Genomic DNA, 20,453 nt, shown 5'->3' with positions numbered 1-20,453 from the left:
ACATTAAACAGACTTTAGCCTGCTAGCTCCCTAATGCCATGTCTGTGTAATCTCTGAGAGCATGTGCGAGAATTTATAGCGATCGATTCAGCATGTTGTTTCTATCATGCGGTTTGCGCAAAACTGTAAGAAAACCGAAATCCGAGGGTCAAGGGCCGACGCGGATATCGTCAGACATATTCACCGAATGGCAAGCAACTCAGTTGTTTAAGACCAAATTAAGAACCGGCTTTGTGACCGCAGTATTATCTGCTTCATGTGCTGCCTACTGTAGCCCATGCTCTACCCAGGCCACCCCTCCGCAAAACCAAACTTATTTACAGTAAGTGAGAACGTGTCTGACGTGTGCTACAAGTGTGAAACTCAATGTCTTAACACCTTATATCTTGTTTATTTTATACAAAAAACATACCTGTAAAACAACAATTTGATGATTTTCAGGGGGCTGTTCTATTTCTTGTCTGCAAGTGGAGTGGAGTCGCTGGTTGCCCGGCAACTGTTCCCAGCCAATAAATAGTTATAACAGGCACAAAACCTGTTTTTTCATTTTGCCTTTTGATTAAACAATTGAGAGATATGATATGTTAGTTATTGAGCTGTATAGGTGCTGGTAGGCGAATATTTGTCAACATACACAAAGCCAGGCTAGCTATTTCGAAACCACAGAGTAAATAACTGTATTTCCCAAGATGTTTGACTATTCCTTTTGTTCTATTTTACAGCTGTTAAAGCCTGTAGCTCTCTGTCTTTTCTTTCAGATTGCTATTTAAGTTTGTCTTTTCGGACCACAGAAACCTAAGGCATGCAAACTGCAGTCTTATATTTTCTTTTTCTATAAATAACTTTATAATACCCGGCATCCTCAGATGAAATTCCAAGAGAAACCCTTGAGTGCTTTTACAGTGTCAGTCTTGAAGCTAATTGCTGACTCTTTATCATCCTGAGAGATCTGAATGTCTTTGTCAAGTTTACTGCTGTTCAGGAGATCCCGTTCAGTTGACACACTTTTTTCAAATCCTGCTTTGTCCCAGAGATGGACAACAACAACAATTACAACACACACTCACAAACGGACTTTCTCTGTCTTACATTTTGTCTCTGACTCTTTCAAACGCACACTCACTGCACTGCAGCCATGCTGCATAGAGCTGAGCCCTAAAAATACACACACCAGTCAGCACTTTACATTGTTTGTCTCCTGTGTGCCCCTTTGAAATGGAGATTTATGGCTTCTGGCTGTTGTCTTAAGGCCATTTTCTAGATTAGATGATACAGCACGCTGCTAAGTCAGGAACTGTATCTTTATGACAGATTTACACAGTTTTTTTGTTTATGATGAGCTGTGTGGAGACCAGCAAAGTCATGTTCTAGTGTGATGTTTGTGCAGGAGAGCTGACAGTGCAGCTAAGAAAATTTACAACCGTTAGCAGTGTACAGCAAAGACACTCAGCTTTCCACACAAACCATGTTACTTTGATATAGTGGTATGTTAAGGGAATGGTTCAGGCCATAATGGGAACTTTTCTATGGAAGTAGCCTTCAAGTTAAACCAAAACTCTTTAAATAATTTAGATTTCCAACTTAACCCAGACATAAGGCTGTACATCAGAACATCGGACTGAGAAAAATGACTTTCCATAACTGATGCTAAGAGGAGACCGCTCAGATTTCACCACGAGCACACTGCAGTTTCTATGAAAACATCAGGGTGATGTTTTTGTTTCCTAAGATTGTGCTTCTCTTTTCGTTGTTTGGAGAGAAAAAAAAAATCACTTTTTCTGCCAGTCTGACGGAAAGGAAGTATTTCCTAAGTAAGGAAGGAGCCTCCAGGGATTAGTCTGCAGTCGTCTGGACGATGAAATCCTAAACACAGCAACACACAGCAACACACCAAGCCTACTGTCTGCTCCCACTCTCCCCTCTTCTTCTCCCCCCCTCATCCTGTCCGTCTCCCCTGCATGGCATATATAATGGCATAATTGTCCTGCTTATCACTAGTATCCTAGCATGATTGACAAATGAATGTTGTTTTTACTGCTGGGAGTCCAAAACCTCATATAAACTTAGTTCAGAAAGATGCGTGTGTGTGTGTGCGTGTGTGTGTGTGTGTGTGTGCGTGTGTGTGTGTGTGTGTGTTTTCTGTAGTATGAACTACCACAGAGGCAGTGTTGAGTATTTTGCTATAGACATTTTCAAAGATGTAAACATTAATATCCAAAACAGTCTAGTTTAAACTTGATTATTTACGGTTGCAGTGTATGTGAATAACATCAGCTGACCGGAAGTTACCAAGGACCAAGGCTGTTACCTAGCAATGGAAGTTCATTGAAAAGGTCTATAAGGTTGTCAAAAGTATTGATATATTTCAACACAACGTGTTACAAAAATAATACAATATCAACATTTAATAGTAGTGAAAGTATCAAAGCTATAAATAAAGATCTACAATTGACTTTTCAACCCAAGGCTGCGCAGATAAAAAAAATGGGGGAGAAAATCAACAGTGTGTTGGTGTGTGTTTATTGACTTTTTCTGAACCAGCACTGAGTGCAGAATGAGACCTTCTTATGATGGGATCACACCAGCTGTGATGCCAAGTAAGTAGCAAGCGGTGGGGCAATGACCCCTTCAGCCGTCTTCCACTATATCATCCTATTGCCCAGCCTTTAATAGGATATTAAAATTTGCAACCTCATTTAAACTGTAAATTGTTTTAAGGCTCATGAGCTATAGTTACTCATGATATGTCACTGATGGACTGGAAACAAATGAATCAATCTTGAATGGCAAAAGTTAAAGAACAATGTAATCTTTAAAAAAACGGTAACTCGAAAGAAACAAACCTAGCCCTGCAAGCAGGTATCAACAATGTCCAAGCCCACCCGTGCAACTCGGACCTGGCGACCCGCCTCTGCGATTCAGACTTGCAGATCCCGGGGCACGACGTCAGTCACAGTTTGGATGCAGCACAGATTGTAGTTTGAAAAAGAAAGTATAGGTATTTTAGTTAGTAGATATTGTGTTTGTTCACATAATGCATGCATTACTCAATTTTGCATAATTGCGCCAGCTTGTGGCCGATGGATGTCAGATTTTGCAAACTTTTCAAGGTTGTTGTTGTCTGAGTGGTTGGTTGGTGTGAAATTTTGTAGAAGGCCTCAGTAAGACATAGGAATCTAGATTACCAAGTTTTGCGTCGATCCGACACAGTTTGAGGAAAATACGCAGCACTTCCTGTTTTGACTGTAACCTACAGGAAGTTGTTCCTTTATAACTTTGGCATTTATAAGAGTATCAAAATTATTTTGATAAAGTTTGATCAGGACCTTCCAAACATTACGTGTACAAAGGTTTATCTTGATCGGACACTTGGCCTAGGAGGAGTTCGAAAAAGTAGCTTTTGCATATATTGCGAGAACAAAGTCTAGGCGGAAATGGGTGTGATCTATATCCCGAGATTCACGTACATTCAGGGAACGCCTGAATGTAAGAATTTTGAATGTGCGAGGTACGATGTGGGAGTTAGAGGCTAAATGCGTTCAACTTGAATATAGCGCCACCTGCTTGTGAACATTTTTGGTGTCTGCCGTATGTGCAGGGGTCTGAACCAAAGTTCAAAGTTTCACCTCCATAACTTGTACAGTATAGGCTGCAGTATGAGTTTTAGCGATGGAAAAAATAGTGTACACAATAGGGTTTTATAGCATCGCTGGTACTGGGAGCCACACTGCTGCTTGCATTGCATGGCCCCAGTCCCCTTGGGCTTGAACCCCTAAAAAAACATTGTTGCTGTCACAGACATGTCTCCTACCGTTAGTTTTACAGGGATGCTTTTGTCTTAAGTCTTACGCGTCTTAGTTAGAGGCTATTATAATTAGAAGTGAATCAATAACATAATGGCTTCTCTTTTGTTGGCCAGTCAACAAGGTGAAGTCACACAGCCAAACACTTCAGATACTTGATCCTAATGTTCCATATCACCTTTATATAAATTTCATGTAATTATCCAGTTCAACAGAGTAATCAGTGGTGTGCTGTGTGCATTAGGCCCCTCTATTGAAGCTTATGACAGCCCTGTTGGCTCCTTCACTGGCATCCAACAGCTCCCAAAGGCCAGCCAAAGGAAACCCTCTGCAGCAGCACACAGAGCCACCTTTGAAAGCTAATGAAAGCTTTATTATGATATTATTATTTTCACTGTGGCTCTTAAAACTGTGGTCGCTCACTCTCTGTCTGGATTTGTGTGTGTGTGAGTGTGTGTGTGACCTGTGTTTCTACATAGGCAGCATGTATGAAAGGACTTGCACTTCCCTACCAGAAGTAGCCCACTTTATTGACCCTCTCTGCTTCTTTTCCTGAACGCCATATTAAAGGCCATGTTCACAGTGGAGCTCTGTGCTCTTTGAAGTGTTCAAGAGCTGCAGCAGCTCCTCAAATATTGACTTTTAAGCCTCCTGGAGGAAAGGGAGAGAAAGAGCAGCAGAGAGAGATAGAGGGGATAAGAGGTACATATAGACATGGGAGGGAAGTGGCTTTTGTTGTAGTTCGGTTGGGTGCTGATTTATTACAGGACGGCTGAATTTGCTTTGGCTAAATATGTGTTTGTCAACTGTTATAGTGTGTCGGGAGGAACATGTTAATTGACGTGGAGGAGGAAGTACATCGAGATAACGGCTGATGGGAAGCTGAGCTTGACTCCAGGCAAAATAGATTAAAATGACTTACAGTCTTAATATGCCCCTCCTCCTCTCATATTCTTTCATTTCCTCTCCTTTCCTCCTGCCTTTCCCCAGCCTAATTTCTTTTTTCCTTTCCCTTCCTCTCCCCTCATTTTCTAACCTCTCCTCTCCTTCCTCTCCTCAAGCAGCCACTCCTCCTTTCTTCTCTTTCATTTAATCTCCTTTCCTCTCCTCTCCTTCTTTCCTCCCCACCTTCACTTCCCTAACCTTCATGCCTCCTCTCCTCTCCTTTCCTCTCCTCTCCTCTCTTAGTTAAAACTAAATGAATCACATTTGACCGCCCCCCTCCTTCTCTGATCCAGAGCACACTTCTGTAACACCTCTGAGCAGGCAACTGTTTTCAGCTTTAAAACAATGCCCCCTTTATTGAAACTGAGGACGGAAGGGAAAAGAAAACATCCCGCGGCTTTTTAACTTTTCTCAGCAACCTTTTTTTTCTCTGCCATCTGCAGGTCAGACCAGTCAGTCCGTCGCCGTTTGCAGTCGTTAAAAAGGAGTCAGAGGGTTGAAACACTTTGAGATGGGACAGTTTGGGCTACGGTCTTTCCCTCTTTGTGTATTTCTCCCCTTCCTCCTGGAAACATGTTCGCACATGTCCCAACACACACAAACACACACATGCATGAAAGGCCCAGTTTTACTCAGTGGTTTGTTTGTAGATCAGAGCAGGCAGGTACACTGAGCTCACTCACACACAGTGAATAACACTTTGTGCTTCCCATCAATCTGCTGCTGAATCGAGACAGCCCGTGTTGGTTTTTGTGTGTACGATGATGCAAAGTCAGATTAATTTGCTTTATCTGGTTTCTCGTCAGCCTTCTGTATTTTAATTTCTTTCTGAGAACCTAGAAGTAGCCAGGTATGGTTGTTGGACACTTCCTCAGCTCAAACCCGTAAAGCTCTGTATTGTGTTGTGTGATAACGGAGCTGCTTCTCCTTCAATCTTACATGCATGCTTGTGTTAAAAAAAATGGTCATGCCAGAAAAGCTAAATTAAGATTATTTGAAACTCTTATCAAAACCCTGACAGTGCTGCATTGAGTGGATTTTGGTGAATAAGTGCTTAAATGCTGTAAACGTGTACTGCTGCCTCTTGCAGAGATTACAGGAAGGTTTATTTTTACTTTCTATATCCAGCAGCTTAAGAGTCTGTTTGTTTGTTGGAATAACTCGGTCAGACCAGACCACCAGCTTCCAGTTTAAAGCCTGAGAGGATGGCATGTCATGTATTAAAATAGACCCTATTTCTTACTAGGTGAATCTAAAGCAACTTTGCACATTTTTGGAAATGGGGATTTACACAGAGGCGAAATGAAAGTAAATTCTTTGATGTTCGACCAAATGAAAAGTCAATCAAAGAAGCATGAAGGATATAATCAGGATGATAATTGCATGTGGTAAAGCTTAATTTTACTTGTCTGTAATATCTAATATTCTTCCTAATAATTTCCTAGAAAATAGAACCATGTCATTTGGTACACATTTTAGGGAAAACAGAGATGGTCTAATTCATACGCTTCCAATGCAAGAGTAATCTAAAGAGTCTTTTGGTCCAATAATAAGTGAATAATAAATGAAAATAGTATAATTACAATTAATTAGGAAAACACTGATTGTGAAACTCTGGTCCATTAACGTTGTTTAAAATAACAATTTGACGAATAGCCGTGATGATTTTCTTTGTTTTTGTTATTTATTTCCCCTTTTGTTCCACGGCAACAAGAAATTCTGCATTATAAAGAAGTAACTGATCTGAAAGTCATTCAGCCCTTTATTACACTACCTTTGAATGAGCACAAATTCTCGATTTCTCAATTACTCTCATTAAGCTTCTCAAACATAAAAAATATTATTTGTTTTGAAAAATATCTATATGCTTTTTAAGCTTTTAGCACAACATTTCACCAGCCCGAAATTCATACAACGCAAACAACAGATAAACATCGTCCACTCCCCAGGGGGGTATATCCGCTGATACCAAGCCTTTGACGATAAATAGATGCATCCCTACTATTCATTCTTCCTGGGAAACTTCTTAAAAAATGACAAAGAAATATTTTGGAAACACAACTGTCAATGCCACAGTGTCAGAACTTTTCTATTTTTTTTAACCACCACAAACATTTGTTCAGAAAACATTGCCGTCAATCTCCATCCTGGAACAACAAAGCCTGTGGATGCTTCTTTCATCTTCTAATATGCCACAATGAAGACATAGTTTTGTCTTGACTGTACTGGATGTGCCACCCTGTAAGTCATTGGTTTTCATTGTCTGTCTTTTGCTCTGGGATGAGCTGAAGCCACAGAGCCACTGACTCATCCTCTCTAGATGGAGAATGGCCTTTTCTGCAGCCTATCAGATGTCTCTGGGCTTCTCTGTTGTGGTCACAGCCATTCACAGAGGATGAATCACATTAATAAAAGCCATCTTTGCTTTGCTCAACAGCTCAGCTGAGGTCGGCTGGCTGGTGGCATTTGAATGCTCGAAACCTGGAAACACGGGAGGCTTCAAACGAAGGAGCCGATATTGATGTGATCTGATTACACGCATTACGGTGCACATTTAGAGATACATTGCAATTTTTTGTGTGTGTGTGTGTGTGTGTGTGTGTGTGTGTGTGTGTGTGTGTGTGTGTGTGTGTGTGTGTGTGTGTGTGTGTGTGTGTGTGTGTGTGTGTGTGTGTGTGTGTGTGTGTGTGTGTGTGTGTGTGTGTGTGTGTGTGTGTGTGTGTGTGTGTGTGTGTGTGTGTGTGTGTGTGTGTGTGTGTGTGTGTGTGTGTGTAACTACAAAGGCTCATCTCATTTTTCATCCAGTTGACTGATTTTCTTTAATGACTTATTTATGAATACACGCACACAGACACCCACGCACACCCCCAGTGGTGATGGATTATAATAACAATACCTGCGCAAATACCTGCTAAGCTATCATATAATCTATTTGTTGAAATACCACTTTTGGATTTTAGAGTCTTAAATATTGCAGCAAGGCAAGTGTGATCTGGAAACTACATCTGATGACCATGTTTCACTGTTTTGATGATTATTCAAGATTTACTCTCTTATATCTGATGCAGTTCAATTTCAGTTTACAAAACACTTAAACTAGGACTATTATCATAAGACATAATGGAAACATGTGAAATGGGCACCCTAATTGAGAATAGGGGCCCAGACACCAAGTGTATAATATTTAAGTATTTGATTTGAAAAGTGGTAACATTGACCACCTACCAAACACCTAATACCACGTTCCCACTAAACGACTTGAGCCCTGATTTTCCACTCGTAGACAGCTTTTGGAGCTTCCCGTCGAAAGCTCTAGATCGGAGGCAAATGTGTGTTGGCTCGGCTCTTTTGCCGGTTGGAGCTTTAGCATTATTGTCGGTCAGTGCAGGTAGTGTGAAAACCACAACTTCAAGACTCCTGACATGAGACAAACAAGTTTTTTAGTTTGAACTGTACAGCAAATAGTTATGTAGAGTAGTCCCCTGGCATAAGACTAACCCAAACCCTATGAACTAAGTACTTGACAGTTATTGAATCAGTCTAGGTATTAATTCAATAAATAAGTAAAATACAATAAGTAACTACTAGTGCCCGGCCATATAGGTTATTCAGGCTTTAGGTTTTATTTAGTAAGGGCTGCCTTAAGCTCTTTTTTAAAACAGACACGGATGAAGACATCTTTACAGTTTATCATTATCCCTTACCATACCTGTGGACTTCAAACCACACTAAATCTCACAAAAAGTAACAGAAGGTAAATAGTCCTCACTGGTGTGTGGGTTTTTTTGACACCCCACACAAATCAGGGTCACTTACAGTCTTCTTAATAATCTTAATAATTGAAGTCAATGAGTTGGGTGCGAGTACATGGGAATATGTGCAATTCTGCCAGTTTTTTTATGTAATATTTTTAACATTCTTTGGTTAAACCCTGAGGCACAGTTAAAGAAGGAAATGAAAATCTGGGTTTGCTGTCTGTGGTTGTTTTTGCGCAAGTTGGAGGGAGCATGCAACACATGTTTAGTCAATTGCTGCTGCTCTGTTTTCTCAACATCATACTGGTCCAATTTCCTACAAATGTGCATTAAAATGAAAAATGTCTCCCTCTGGTGGTGAAAGAAACACTCTCCATTTTCTTATCAGTTAATTTCTTCAGCTGGTTTAACCTATTCTCTTTGTGCTACCTTAACTGTGTATAATATAGTTTCCATGGTGATAAATAATAGCCTTATATCTACATCTGATGTCTGAGCTGCCTCGCAAACCAGGGAGAGAGGGAGCGAGGTGGCATAATGAGGTGAAATACAAATCCTTTTTTTCTAGTTTAGTGCCAACTGCCAGAAGCCCTGACCTTAAGTGTAACTCATCACTCGGCTAGCCACCCCTGTCACAGTTAACCAGATCATCCTACATTAAAGAAAATGAGAAGTGCAGCAATTATTGGAGAAAGGAAGAAAATGGGATCAAATGTAAAAGCCTTTTAGACATGGAGAAAAGCTCAGCTACTGAGGATTTTAACTGAAGGGGCTTTGTGATTGGTATATAATAGCCAGTACATCTGGGTGATAGCCAGTGATACAGAGCTTTCCAACATTAATTGCTCATCTATCAGAATTTGTTTGCCATGCCAGCAGGCGAGGGATAAACCCATGCAGGTTGATGGGTGGCCTGTTATAATGGTTTATTAACTCTACATAATGGATTGAAAGTTACACAATGTTTCCTCAGAAATGGATGCCATTCAAAGCAGTTGAATGTTCATAATATCAAAGTAAAATATGCTCAAAATGAAACCTACATGCCTACATGCATTGTTTAAGATGATTTCTTTCTGATCACTCCCTCCTTTTTTTTACTTTTAAGGGTCCCATTTTATAAAAAAGTGACATTTTTGTGATTATAAAGCCGATTGAGGTGCTATATAAATACCGTGAAAGTATCAAAAGGCTCAATCCACCGAGAAAAAACAGACCGTATTCAGAAACTGCCTTTAAAATAGCCGTCAGGACATATGTACGGTTGTGACGTCAACTATACTATATACAGTTAGAAAGTGCCGCGACAGTCACTTCTCTGCTGCAATGATGTGTGTGCAGAGACACAGAAGAACTAGAAACACTGACCAGTCAGAGCCGGCTGACACACACACACACACACACACACACACACACACACACACACACACACACACACACACACACACACACACACACACACACACACACACACACACACACACACACACACACACACACACACACACACACACACACACACACAAGGCTGCTAGTTAACTAAACCAGACCCTCAGTAATGGTGTAAGAAGTCAATCCACAGTACGAGAGTGTTTTCATTCACGCTGGCTCTGCCTCTTCTCTGTTGTTCCTCCCGCTGCTAGAAATGCAAACATGTCTGCTCTCCTCTTATCAGCCGGGTTATTGAACACACACACAGACTAAAACAGGCTTCCTCATTAGGTCTGTTTTTAACGCTCACTCAGAGGTCTTCTTAAAAAGTCTTCAATAATGTTCAGTACAATAGAAGGGGTTTGAAGTATTCTAAGAAATATTAAGGACATGTGTGAATTGATGGCAGCAGAGTTACAATGTCCCATTGTCTAATAAAGCTTAGACTTTAGCATTAGCATTCGTTTGACTCCCTATGTTACAGTAGCTCTGTTACCTGTTTGTGAATATCTGACTCTTGCTGCCATGGGCTCCATTACATTTTCTTGTGTTATATGGTATTTATTCAGACTATTCAAAACTGTTTCTATGCTCATTTTCCACAATATCGATACCATGTGATTTGCGTGTTTTGTTATGGTGTTAGCCCATTAAAGATAGCATGTGCAGAGCATTGACTGGTTTTTGTTGTCAAAGAACACAGCAGGGGTGCTGTTTGGAAATAAAAGTAAAGCCAAAGGATACAAACAAGCCCATACTATCCCTGTGGTATGGAAAATGGTATTGAATACGGATATTCTTCAAGGTATTGGTTCGAAATTAGAAATTCCAATATCGTGATGACACTATTGTGTTCACCAGACATTTGACGCAGAGCAGGTAACGTACAGTGAGTTTATCAGAGCTTCTTAGCTAAGAAACAGCCGCCTGCCACTCTGGAAAACAAGGTTGATGGGAGCTGTAAAGGGTGAACCAAAATATTAAAGTTGCATTAAAACACAAAAACAACAACAACAACAAAAAAAAGGAAACTGCAGGGTCATTTGCTGTGGGTTCATCACTACGAGTGACCTCTTTCAAATTCCGCAAGTAACTTGATCCATTGTTCATATAAAAATATTGACGACAGCAGCTTTAAAGAAACATTTGGGCTGTTTCAAAAGGAGAGATTCACATAGGCTTGCATATTTCTCATACAAAATGTTAAAAGAAATACCTTCCTCTCACTCTGCTACTTTTCTCTTTTTCATCTTTTCCTCTCCCCGGGTTATCTCTGTCCTCAGGCTTGCCCAGGAGCCTGGCCGCTGGTCTAGGCCCCTAAGTGAGAGATGCTGCTTCACACTCTCTCTTTGGTGAAGAATAATGCTTGGGCAGCTAGCAACTTCTGCGTAGATGTTATTCTAACAGCAGACTTGTTTAGACTGCAGAATTGCTTATCAGCTTATTAGCCATGCCTTTTTAAGTTTGCCTTTATGTACCTTATGGAGGGGAAATCTTTAAGTAAGTAACCTAATGACTGACTGAATGGAAATTTGCATCCTAGGAACTGCAAGAAGAAACCAGTGGGACAAAACAGAGAGAAACAGAGAAAAACTTGTTTACTACACAGATATTTGTTATGTGTTTTGACAGGTGGGATTCATTAACTCTGCAATTTAATGTGGTAAAGCCCCTCCTGAAGCACGCGCTGTAATCCCTGTGGGACCCTTCATAACTCTTTCTGCTCTGCTTCATACCCGAGGGCAGTGATAATCTCTAACTGTACTCCGCAAGCACATATTTATGTCTCTCTCTGTTTCTCTGCTCGCCTGTCTTATATCTATTTCATTCACACATTCGTAGTGTCTCCACTGCACTTTCACAGCTGCCGCTCTTGTCTTTATTCATTCTCTACACATTCCCCCTCTCTGCTTTTCATGCTGCTCTCTGACCAGAGTTCTGGGCTGTGTAGGAGGCGTAGCTTCTTTTCTCATCCACACATAAACACATGTTTGAGCCTCGGATCTTGTTAGACTTATCGCGTCTGTGCGAGATCACAGAAGAACTGCGATCCGATTCAGCCCCTGGTACCTCTGTGTTTAATTCTGCCTGAGACGATGCCCCTGTAGGCATGCCAGACCCCTCTCGCAGTCGCCCTCTCCAGGGGGCTTCGGTCAATCTTTCCACGTCATTGCATATTGTACCACACTCAACCGTCTAAGCTCTCATTGCACTGGCTCTCTCAGGCTCTCAGCCCCCTAGGCAGCTCCAGGCCTTCACCCTGACCATTGCCTCACAACCCATGACAAGCACATGATGGGAGAATGGCCATGGCTCAGGTATTAGCTGAGACAAAAACTGAAAAAAGAGAGACAAAAGGATAAAGGCGAGCTTGTTGCACTGGGGAACCATGTTATGTTTTGCTGAGGTCATTCCACCATGTCAGTTAGTTAGGATGTTATTCAATGACAATTCCACATAGTGAGGTAGATTTAACATGCCATCATGCTGCATAATCCACACACTTTCCCAAACAACTTCTCCTGAAATACACACACACAGAAACAAACTGTATATACTGCTTACAGCTCTGGGTTACACTGCTGTTGCAGGCAAAAGAGCAACAGCATGAGATCTTTTGCCTCCCAATGCAGCGGCCTGAGTATTAGTATCCTTCAGACAGAAGTTTTATCAGGAGTGGACAGACTTTTGTGTCACATGCAGCTTAGCAGAATTTGCTTGACATTTACTTTCATGGTGATAAAAAAGAATGTGAGGATGGAAAATCATGCGCTGAGGATAGCAAATACATGTTTTTTGGTCGGAAGTAGGGCTTGGCAATACGGCCAAAATCTTCTATCTTGATATAGGTCAAACTATATCTTGATAACGATATAATTCAGTAAATAAGTAGTCCGTATGAAATAACCACATGGCAAACCCTATTTTGGTATAATCCTGTGTGAATTCAATACTTTTAAAGTGAAATTCTGGTGCAAAATCATCCCATAATCTCGTTTGGCATGAATATACAGTACATCAAACATTCTTTGATGCTGGAATTACACTTTAAGAATTTAAGTGCAAAAATATGGTGTGAATATTGTCGTAATGCAGGTCAGCTGCTGTTTAAAAAAAACAAAAACTTTTACCATCGTGTTTGAAACAATACAGAAAACTAGAGATCTTGTTGTGATGGGATCACATCAGGCCATGGTTTGCGACACTATTACAAAATCTGGCCACAGACGGAAAGACAGACATAAAAAGCTGGCAAAATACTCAAAACTGCCTTTGTGTTAGTTCAGGCTACGATAGGTGTATACATGACCACATTTTGCCACAATGACACACACACACAGACTCAAAAGGTGAAAAAAATACCAACGTTGCTGGTAAATTTCTTGTTTTGATGATATATTATAATATCGCCCAGCCCTATAGTTAAAATGATGTATATACTTGTATTATGACAGGCATGATGCTTTGTACGTGATTGCTATATTCAAATCTTATGGACAGTATTATAATTGCTTATTCTCTGAGAAATTAATTAGTACATTTCCTTTTGTCCACCTCTTAACCTAATTTTTCTCCTCCGTTTCCTCTCTGGTTTATCCACTTGTTCTTGTTCTCACTCCAAGAACTCCCGTGACACAAGGAGCCTCTCTCCCCTCCTACTGTTTTGCTTTATTAAAACACTATATATACTTTAACTCTGTTCATATTATATCACAGCAGCCTCCGTTCTTATGTGTTGTAGCCATTTTCCTTTCCATTTTTCTGTGTCAGCTCAACTTTTGATTAGAGAACAAATTGCTTCCTTATATGTTCTCTACCTCCTCCGTGGAAGACTTCAGCTCCTGCTGGGGCCCCTGAAGTCTCTTCTCATTTTTTCATTCTGGGTTAATATAAGCAGAAGCTATATTAAAGGCACTGTATTGAATCCAGCCTGTTCATATAACAGCAGAGTATTTTCAGCCCTAGTGTTAGCAGGCTTTCATTTATCTCTGCATCTTTCAACAAGCAGCAAGAACAATTGAACTTTGAAGCAAGATAAAGATGAAAATGGGATAAAATGATATGTCTTTCTTTCTCTTTTGCTGTCTTCCCACAGAGACCTTTGAGACTCTGATGAGGCAGGCGGAGAATCACACGAATGCCGTCCTCCAGGAGTCGTATCGCAACATGGCTAATCAGGCCGTGGGCCCTGTGCGGGAACTCTTTACAGATATTAGTCTCTTCCTGCTGGGCTCTGAGCTCAACGTTGATGACTTAGTGCAGCGATTCTTCGAAGCTCTCTTCCCGCTGGTCTACAATCACCTCATCAACCCAGGCCTCAGCGACATATCACCAGGCTACGCTGAGTGTGTAAGGTCCTCCACCCGGGATGTGAGACCGTTTGGTGGGGCGCCCGGCCTCCTGGCTGATCAGATTGCTCGCTCTGGGGTCTCCGGGAAACTTCTCCTTCAGGCACTGCACCTCGGCATCGAAGTCATCAACACCACAGACCACTTACAGCTGAGCCGGGAGTGCAGACGGGCCCTGCTCAAGATGCACTACTGCCCTCACTGCCAGGTACGGATGCACGTCTCTGAAGTAAAGTTTATCGATCTGAGCTAATGAAAGTCTTTTGCAGCATCACTGATCCCAAAATAATTTGCTCCACAGGGCTTAACCCAGTCCAAGCCCTGCATGGGTTACTGCCTCAACGTGATGCGGGGCTGTTTGGCAAGCATGGCGGAGATTGACACCCACTGGAGGGACTTTGTTCGCTCGCTGGAGGGGCTGTCAGAGCGAATGCACGGACTGCAAGATTTGGAGCAGGTGCTTCTGGGAGTTCACACACTGATTCACGATGCCGTCGGACATGCTCAGAAAAACGGACCCCGCCTCTCGGCACAGGTCAGATCATATATTGTTTAGGATGGTAGACTTGAAACTATAGTGAGCCTCTTTGGGAGATGAAAACCACTTTTACCAGTTAAATGGGAGAAGAATAGATATAAAGAGAGATTTTTATTCTGAGGAGATAAGTATTCATCGAGGTATGTGGAGCTTATCTTGCTTAAAAACCTTTGTGGCAATAAATGAATTAATATTCTGAGACCAAAGATAAATTGCTTGAAGTTGCACATATCACACAAACGCAAATGCAGTGTCAAACAGCCACTCCTCGGGCCTTCCCGGAAAAACGAAAAACTTTTATCCATAAAACACAAGTGGTCTATAAGCATCCAATCTAAAGTATTAATATGTAACTTCTTTACATTTATGTTATTTGTGAAATTAATACCACATTATTTTTGTTGCTGAACTACACTTTCTTTCTTGTTCTGATAGAGACGCCACAGCTCTATCTAGTGGTTGTTTAGTGTCACTGCTGCTTGATAGGCTTCACATGCAGTGCATTCAGAAATTGGAGATGATAGGCTTGGCTGCACTAATGGCCTAGTTATATACAGCTGTCTCTCAAGTATCTAGAATTAGGCTTATTTGTCAAGCACCAGTACAATTTGCTATGCCTTAAAATGCATGTTTCTCCCTCAGTGTTTAGACTTAAATCTGCATGCATCTCATTCGGTCTCATAGGTGCACAAATTGTGTGGCCCACCGAGCAGGAAGCCTGTGCAGTCAGTCAGGATCCAGCACAGCAACAGCAGAGAATCCATCCCTCTAAAAGCTCTTGTCAGAGTCTCAGGGGACTCGCTCGCTGTCAGGAGGAGGTAAGTGTGTCAAAGGTGCTAGATGTGTGCATAGAAAAAGTGTCATGTTTTGATTTTTAATTCATTAATTCTACAATTATTATTTAAAACACTTTGTTAAACAAGCAAATTAACTGTGTGCCCGGATATGGCTGCTTTTCCAGGGACTTCCTGAACAGTCTACGTCTCTACCGTACTTTTTATGGTGGCCTGGCGGATCAGCTGTGTGTGAGTGAGCTGGCCTCTGGCGATGGGGTGTCCTGCTGGAACGGAACCAACATCGTAAAAAGGTCTGTTTTTAAAGAAGTTGTTAATGCAGATGGGTTACAAAAAAAAACCCAACAGCATCACGTGTCTTTGTATGCCGAGGAGCCACCACGGGCCCCAATAACCGCTTCAGTGCTTCTTTGCAAAGCTTCTCTCACTTTGGTCGAGAAATTATTAACATAATTTTCTGCAAACCATTCAGTGATCCCTCATGCTTTGTTTTCAAGCATCTACATTTGTTATCTTTTGTCCACTGCTTTATTCAGGTGTTCAGGTATTCAGGTCACTGATAATTTTATACTGTAGTATGCAACTGAGAATGAACAGAATCCAAACATCAATTTCAGACTAGATAGATAGATAGGTAGATAGATAGATAACTTTATTTATCCCCGAGGGTAAATTAGGTCATTTTAGCAGCGGTACAGAGCAATCAGAAGTACTAAAAATAAGATAAAATATAAAATAAAAAATATGAACAACGATAAAATAAAAGTACCGTATCGCAGATAAACACTTTATTACAATGTGCTATGTGGATTTTAATGTGCAAGAGAGATACACACAATAGGCAAGGCAAGGTTATTTATAGAGCAACAATACAGTAATAGCATTAATAGATATGTTTTATATAATAGTAATAATTATAACACATTATTTGTATACCACCTTTCATTCAAGAAATGCAGCACATAGTGCTTTACAATAGGAGAAAATAGACATAGAATGAACATAAAAACAGGGATAGAATGCCATAAAAATAAGATGTAAAATAAAATGAAATAGAAGATATGGAATGCATGAAATAGAGTGGAAAATAAAACACACTGAATAAAAACAATAAAACATAAAGTTAAAAATATTAAAATCAATACCCATATTTGCAGCATGCACATACACATCAACATCAATGCAGCAGCATCAAAAGGTCTCTTCTGTTCTTTTCTTTTCTACTTCAGTGGTGGAGATTTTAATTTTTTAAGACAAAAACTCTATTTTTTCCAGTGCACTCTCTACCAATTGGCGCCTACGTCTCTAAAGCTATAAATAAACAAAACAGAACCGACTTTTCCCGACAGACACAGACTCACCACCAGTCACATCACTCCAAATTATACCTAAGATGAAGAGTAGAGTTGATCCTGCTATTGTTTTGCATGTGTAGCTCATGAAATGACTTGCAAACACTTGCAACACTTGCACTCGCTTACTTCACCTGGATGTTTGACCTTCACTGTGTGGAATGAAGAATGTGCTTCAATGTGTTTCATTGTAATCGGAAATTGGTAACTTCCAATTTCTGAGTCAGACTTGTAGTAAGGGCAGAAGTGTAATAGGAACTGTGTGTGTGTGTATGGATTTAAGATGGAAACATACAGGGGACAGACTGGAATTAGAGAAGTTAATGTGTTTCAATAAAGTTTACAAAAGAACAAAAAAAAGTCAGCATACAGCGACTGTGAACATGACAAGATGGAGGGCTCTGAAAGAACAGGCTCACCTGCAGTTACAGCTTACCGCCACAGAGGCACTATATTGCATCGTAACCCCTGTATCATGATTCATACCGCATCACAAGATTCTTGCCAACGCACAGCCCTATATGTCAGGCTAATAAAACAGATATCCCTCTAATAAATAGATAAAGTCAGCAATGATATGTATTCCGTGAGCTTTACTTTGCATGGAGTTGCATGTTTTCAGCTCCAGAGACATCTCACTCTATGATCCTGGCATGAGGCCATTTGTACAACGTTTGATCCTGGTCTTATACACACACACAAACACACATCCTTCACATATACACTGCCTGCACAAACAATCTGACACCGATGTAAAATGGATCTATTAACTCTTAGTGCTCACAGATATAGATCTTGGATATGAATGGTTGTGAACCGGAGCAGACAAACTGACCTCTTTCGTAATATCAGTCAGCTGCCTTGTCTTCATTACATCACTGCTCTCCGTCTTACCTGTGCTGTCATCACTCAAGGACCCCCTCATATATCCTCAGTCTGCGGTTGTTCCTCTTAACTGTCAGCTGGTGTCAGCACTGTAGAAATGGCAAGTGCGTCTGTATTTCAAACTACGGAGAGGTTGGAGTTGCCAGTTCAGGATAGACGGCTCATTGTAAAGAATGACAGCCTTGTTGGGATCGTTTCACGGCTGCTGTGTGAAGGTAAGAAAGGAGGCGGGTTGAACAAAGGAAAAAGGTCTTTCACAGCCTCCTGTGCAACCGGAGAGATTCAGAAGAATGTGTGGTCGGGCGTTGCTTATCAAAAATGGCACTACTATGGAGACAGACTGTCAAGGTTAAGTTTCATCCTGGCATTGACAATCTACGCTTTTCATCTTTTGTTAATTTCCATCTTAACACCTCAAGTTTTCCATTACAAAGGAGGCAGCCATTTCTGAGAATAGAGATGTTTCTTATGTGCTGGAGAAAGTGGCAGGCCAGCAGGCTGCAGGCTGTCTATCATCTCCGCCGGCAGCCTCTGGGAAATGTTTATGGTCTCTGGGCTTCTCTCAGCTCTCTAACCCTCCTTCCTCTTTTCCTCATTCACACTAACACTTATTTATAGGGACTGGTTCACTTCAGCTTCACTCACAGATTCTCATTTTGATTCGGTCATTACAAAAAAAAAAAAAATATGTAGAGGAAGACAGCAGAGGAATTGAGAGAATCTGGGGGGGATGAGGCTCTGAGGAGACTATCGAGCCGAGTCCCTGCAGCTTAACAGGCTTCCTGCAGATCTACAACCCTGTGCTGCTTTCTATTAGCCTAGAACCATAGATGAGTGGCTGGGAGTCAACACAAGCTGAGACAAAAGCAATAAATAACCTCCTGCCTACGGGTCATAACCCAACATCCACTGAGAGAGAGGAATAAAACTCACTGCCGGATGGTGGCTGATTTACAGAAGCTTATCGAGGCCTCCGAGACCTTAAACGATTGGTTCAGTTGCTCTCTCTCTCTCTCTCTCTCTCTCTGTGTGTGTGTGTGTGTGTGTGTGTGTGTGTGTGTGTGTGTGTGTGTGTGTGTGTGTGTGTGTGTGTGTGTGTGTGTGTGTGTGTGTGTGTGTGTGTGTGTGTGTGTGTGTGTGTGTGTGTGTGTGTGTGTGTGTGTGTGTGTGTGTGTGTGTGTGTGTGTGTGTGTGTGTGTGTGTATTTGAATGTTTGCAGATGTCTTTTACAACATCTCTTTTGTGTGTGCGGGGACAGATTGTTTTATAGCCTTAAAGAAGTAGTGATTTGCACCAGAGCTTTGTCTTATTTAATAATAATAATAAAAAAAAAAGGATGAGCACAGGAAAAACATGACACAGGAGCCTGAGATTGAAGGGAGATTTAATGCACATCCTCGTCTGGGTCTCTGGTAAACAAAAAGATAAAGAACAATCAGATAAGATCATAGAGGAAGAACACAAGCTGCTTTCATCTCAATGTCTGTGTGAATGTAGATGATGGGGTCTCGCTCCAGGGGACATTTGGTAAACACATTCTTTTTCTCTGTTTGTCTCTCTCTGGTTTGTCCCTCACTGACACACTTGAAATTTAGTAGGTAATTTAGTATTATGGCTTATTAACAGTTTTGTCTTCTGTTACAACAGCTAACTTTACCTGAAAGATACCCATGGTGAGAGAGTGTTATTATACTCTCAGCAAGAAAGGGAATGTTAAATAATGGATTTTTTTGACAGTACCTGTAGAACAAAGGGCTAGATATCACAAGGTTTAAGTGCTGAGAGTTGATTTGCACTCTTGTTGACTTATTCATTAATACAGTATTTACTGATTTTACGTTATATTTTAGACCTTTTAGCAGAGTTGTGGTTATGGCAGCTGCTGTTTAGACAACAATTTAGATTGATGAACTTTGCCATATAAAACGTGTGTGTGTGTGTGTGTGTGTGTGACTATTTTGGTAATTTAGCGTGCCTTTATTATTGTGTATGTTTGGGATCTTTTTTTTTCAGCAACATTTTGTGTGTTGTAGTATCTGTGCACCTGACACTAACTGCCCATGTGCCTGGTAATCCATGACTAGGAGGGACCTCTTTCACATACAAGTACTCATGTGATCCCTTGTTAATATGAAATATTGATTCAGAGAACTCCTATCACATCATTATCAACATTATTGAAAAGAAAATCCACAGCCAGCCACAGTTTATTGGTTTGAAGGTTGGAGGAATTGTTATGCTCTTGCGTTTGTCACACTGCAAGACTGATTAAAAACTTGTTGTGATTCATGACACTGGACAGCAAGAAATAAAAAAATAAAAATAAAACGGTGAGGCAAGCATCCCTCACACTCTGGATGTTTCTGGGCAGAAAGGTTAACACATTCCCACATGCTTCCTCCATCCGTCATGGATACACAGACACTGAAGGAATGCCAGGTTGCCATGACTCACACACACACACACACACACACACACACACACACAAACACACACACACACACACACACACACACACACACACACACACACACACACACACACACACACACACACACACACACACACACACACACATTTTTCTGTTGGAGTAACAGACTG

The 20,453-nt window shown here is 41.0% G+C and overlaps 1 protein-coding gene across 2 annotated transcripts in view; it reads left to right on the top strand.

Moving 5' to 3' along the window:
- gpc5a (glypican 5a) overlaps positions 1 to 20,453 on the top strand; it is a 117,329-nt gene that overhangs the window by 13,557 nt on the left and 83,319 nt on the right. For both annotated transcript variants that reach the window (XM_083915723.1, XM_083915724.1), the window contains 4 exons: positions 14,031 to 14,491; positions 14,585 to 14,818; positions 15,506 to 15,639; positions 15,783 to 15,908. In XM_083915723.1, coding sequence (XP_083771849.1) covers positions 14,031 to 14,491; positions 14,585 to 14,818; positions 15,506 to 15,639; positions 15,783 to 15,908 — 955 coding nt within the window. The remainder of the gene's footprint in view (positions 1 to 14,030; positions 14,492 to 14,584; positions 14,819 to 15,505; positions 15,640 to 15,782; positions 15,909 to 20,453) is intronic.

Source organism: Echiichthys vipera, assembly GCF_963691815.1.
Source record: "Echiichthys vipera genome assembly, chromosome: 1".
In the NCBI taxonomy this organism is placed as follows: domain Eukaryota; kingdom Metazoa; phylum Chordata; class Actinopteri; order Perciformes; family Trachinidae; genus Echiichthys; species Echiichthys vipera.
The sequence above is the reverse complement of the archived record's forward strand: the minus strand, read 5'-3'. Positions and strand labels throughout refer to the sequence as shown.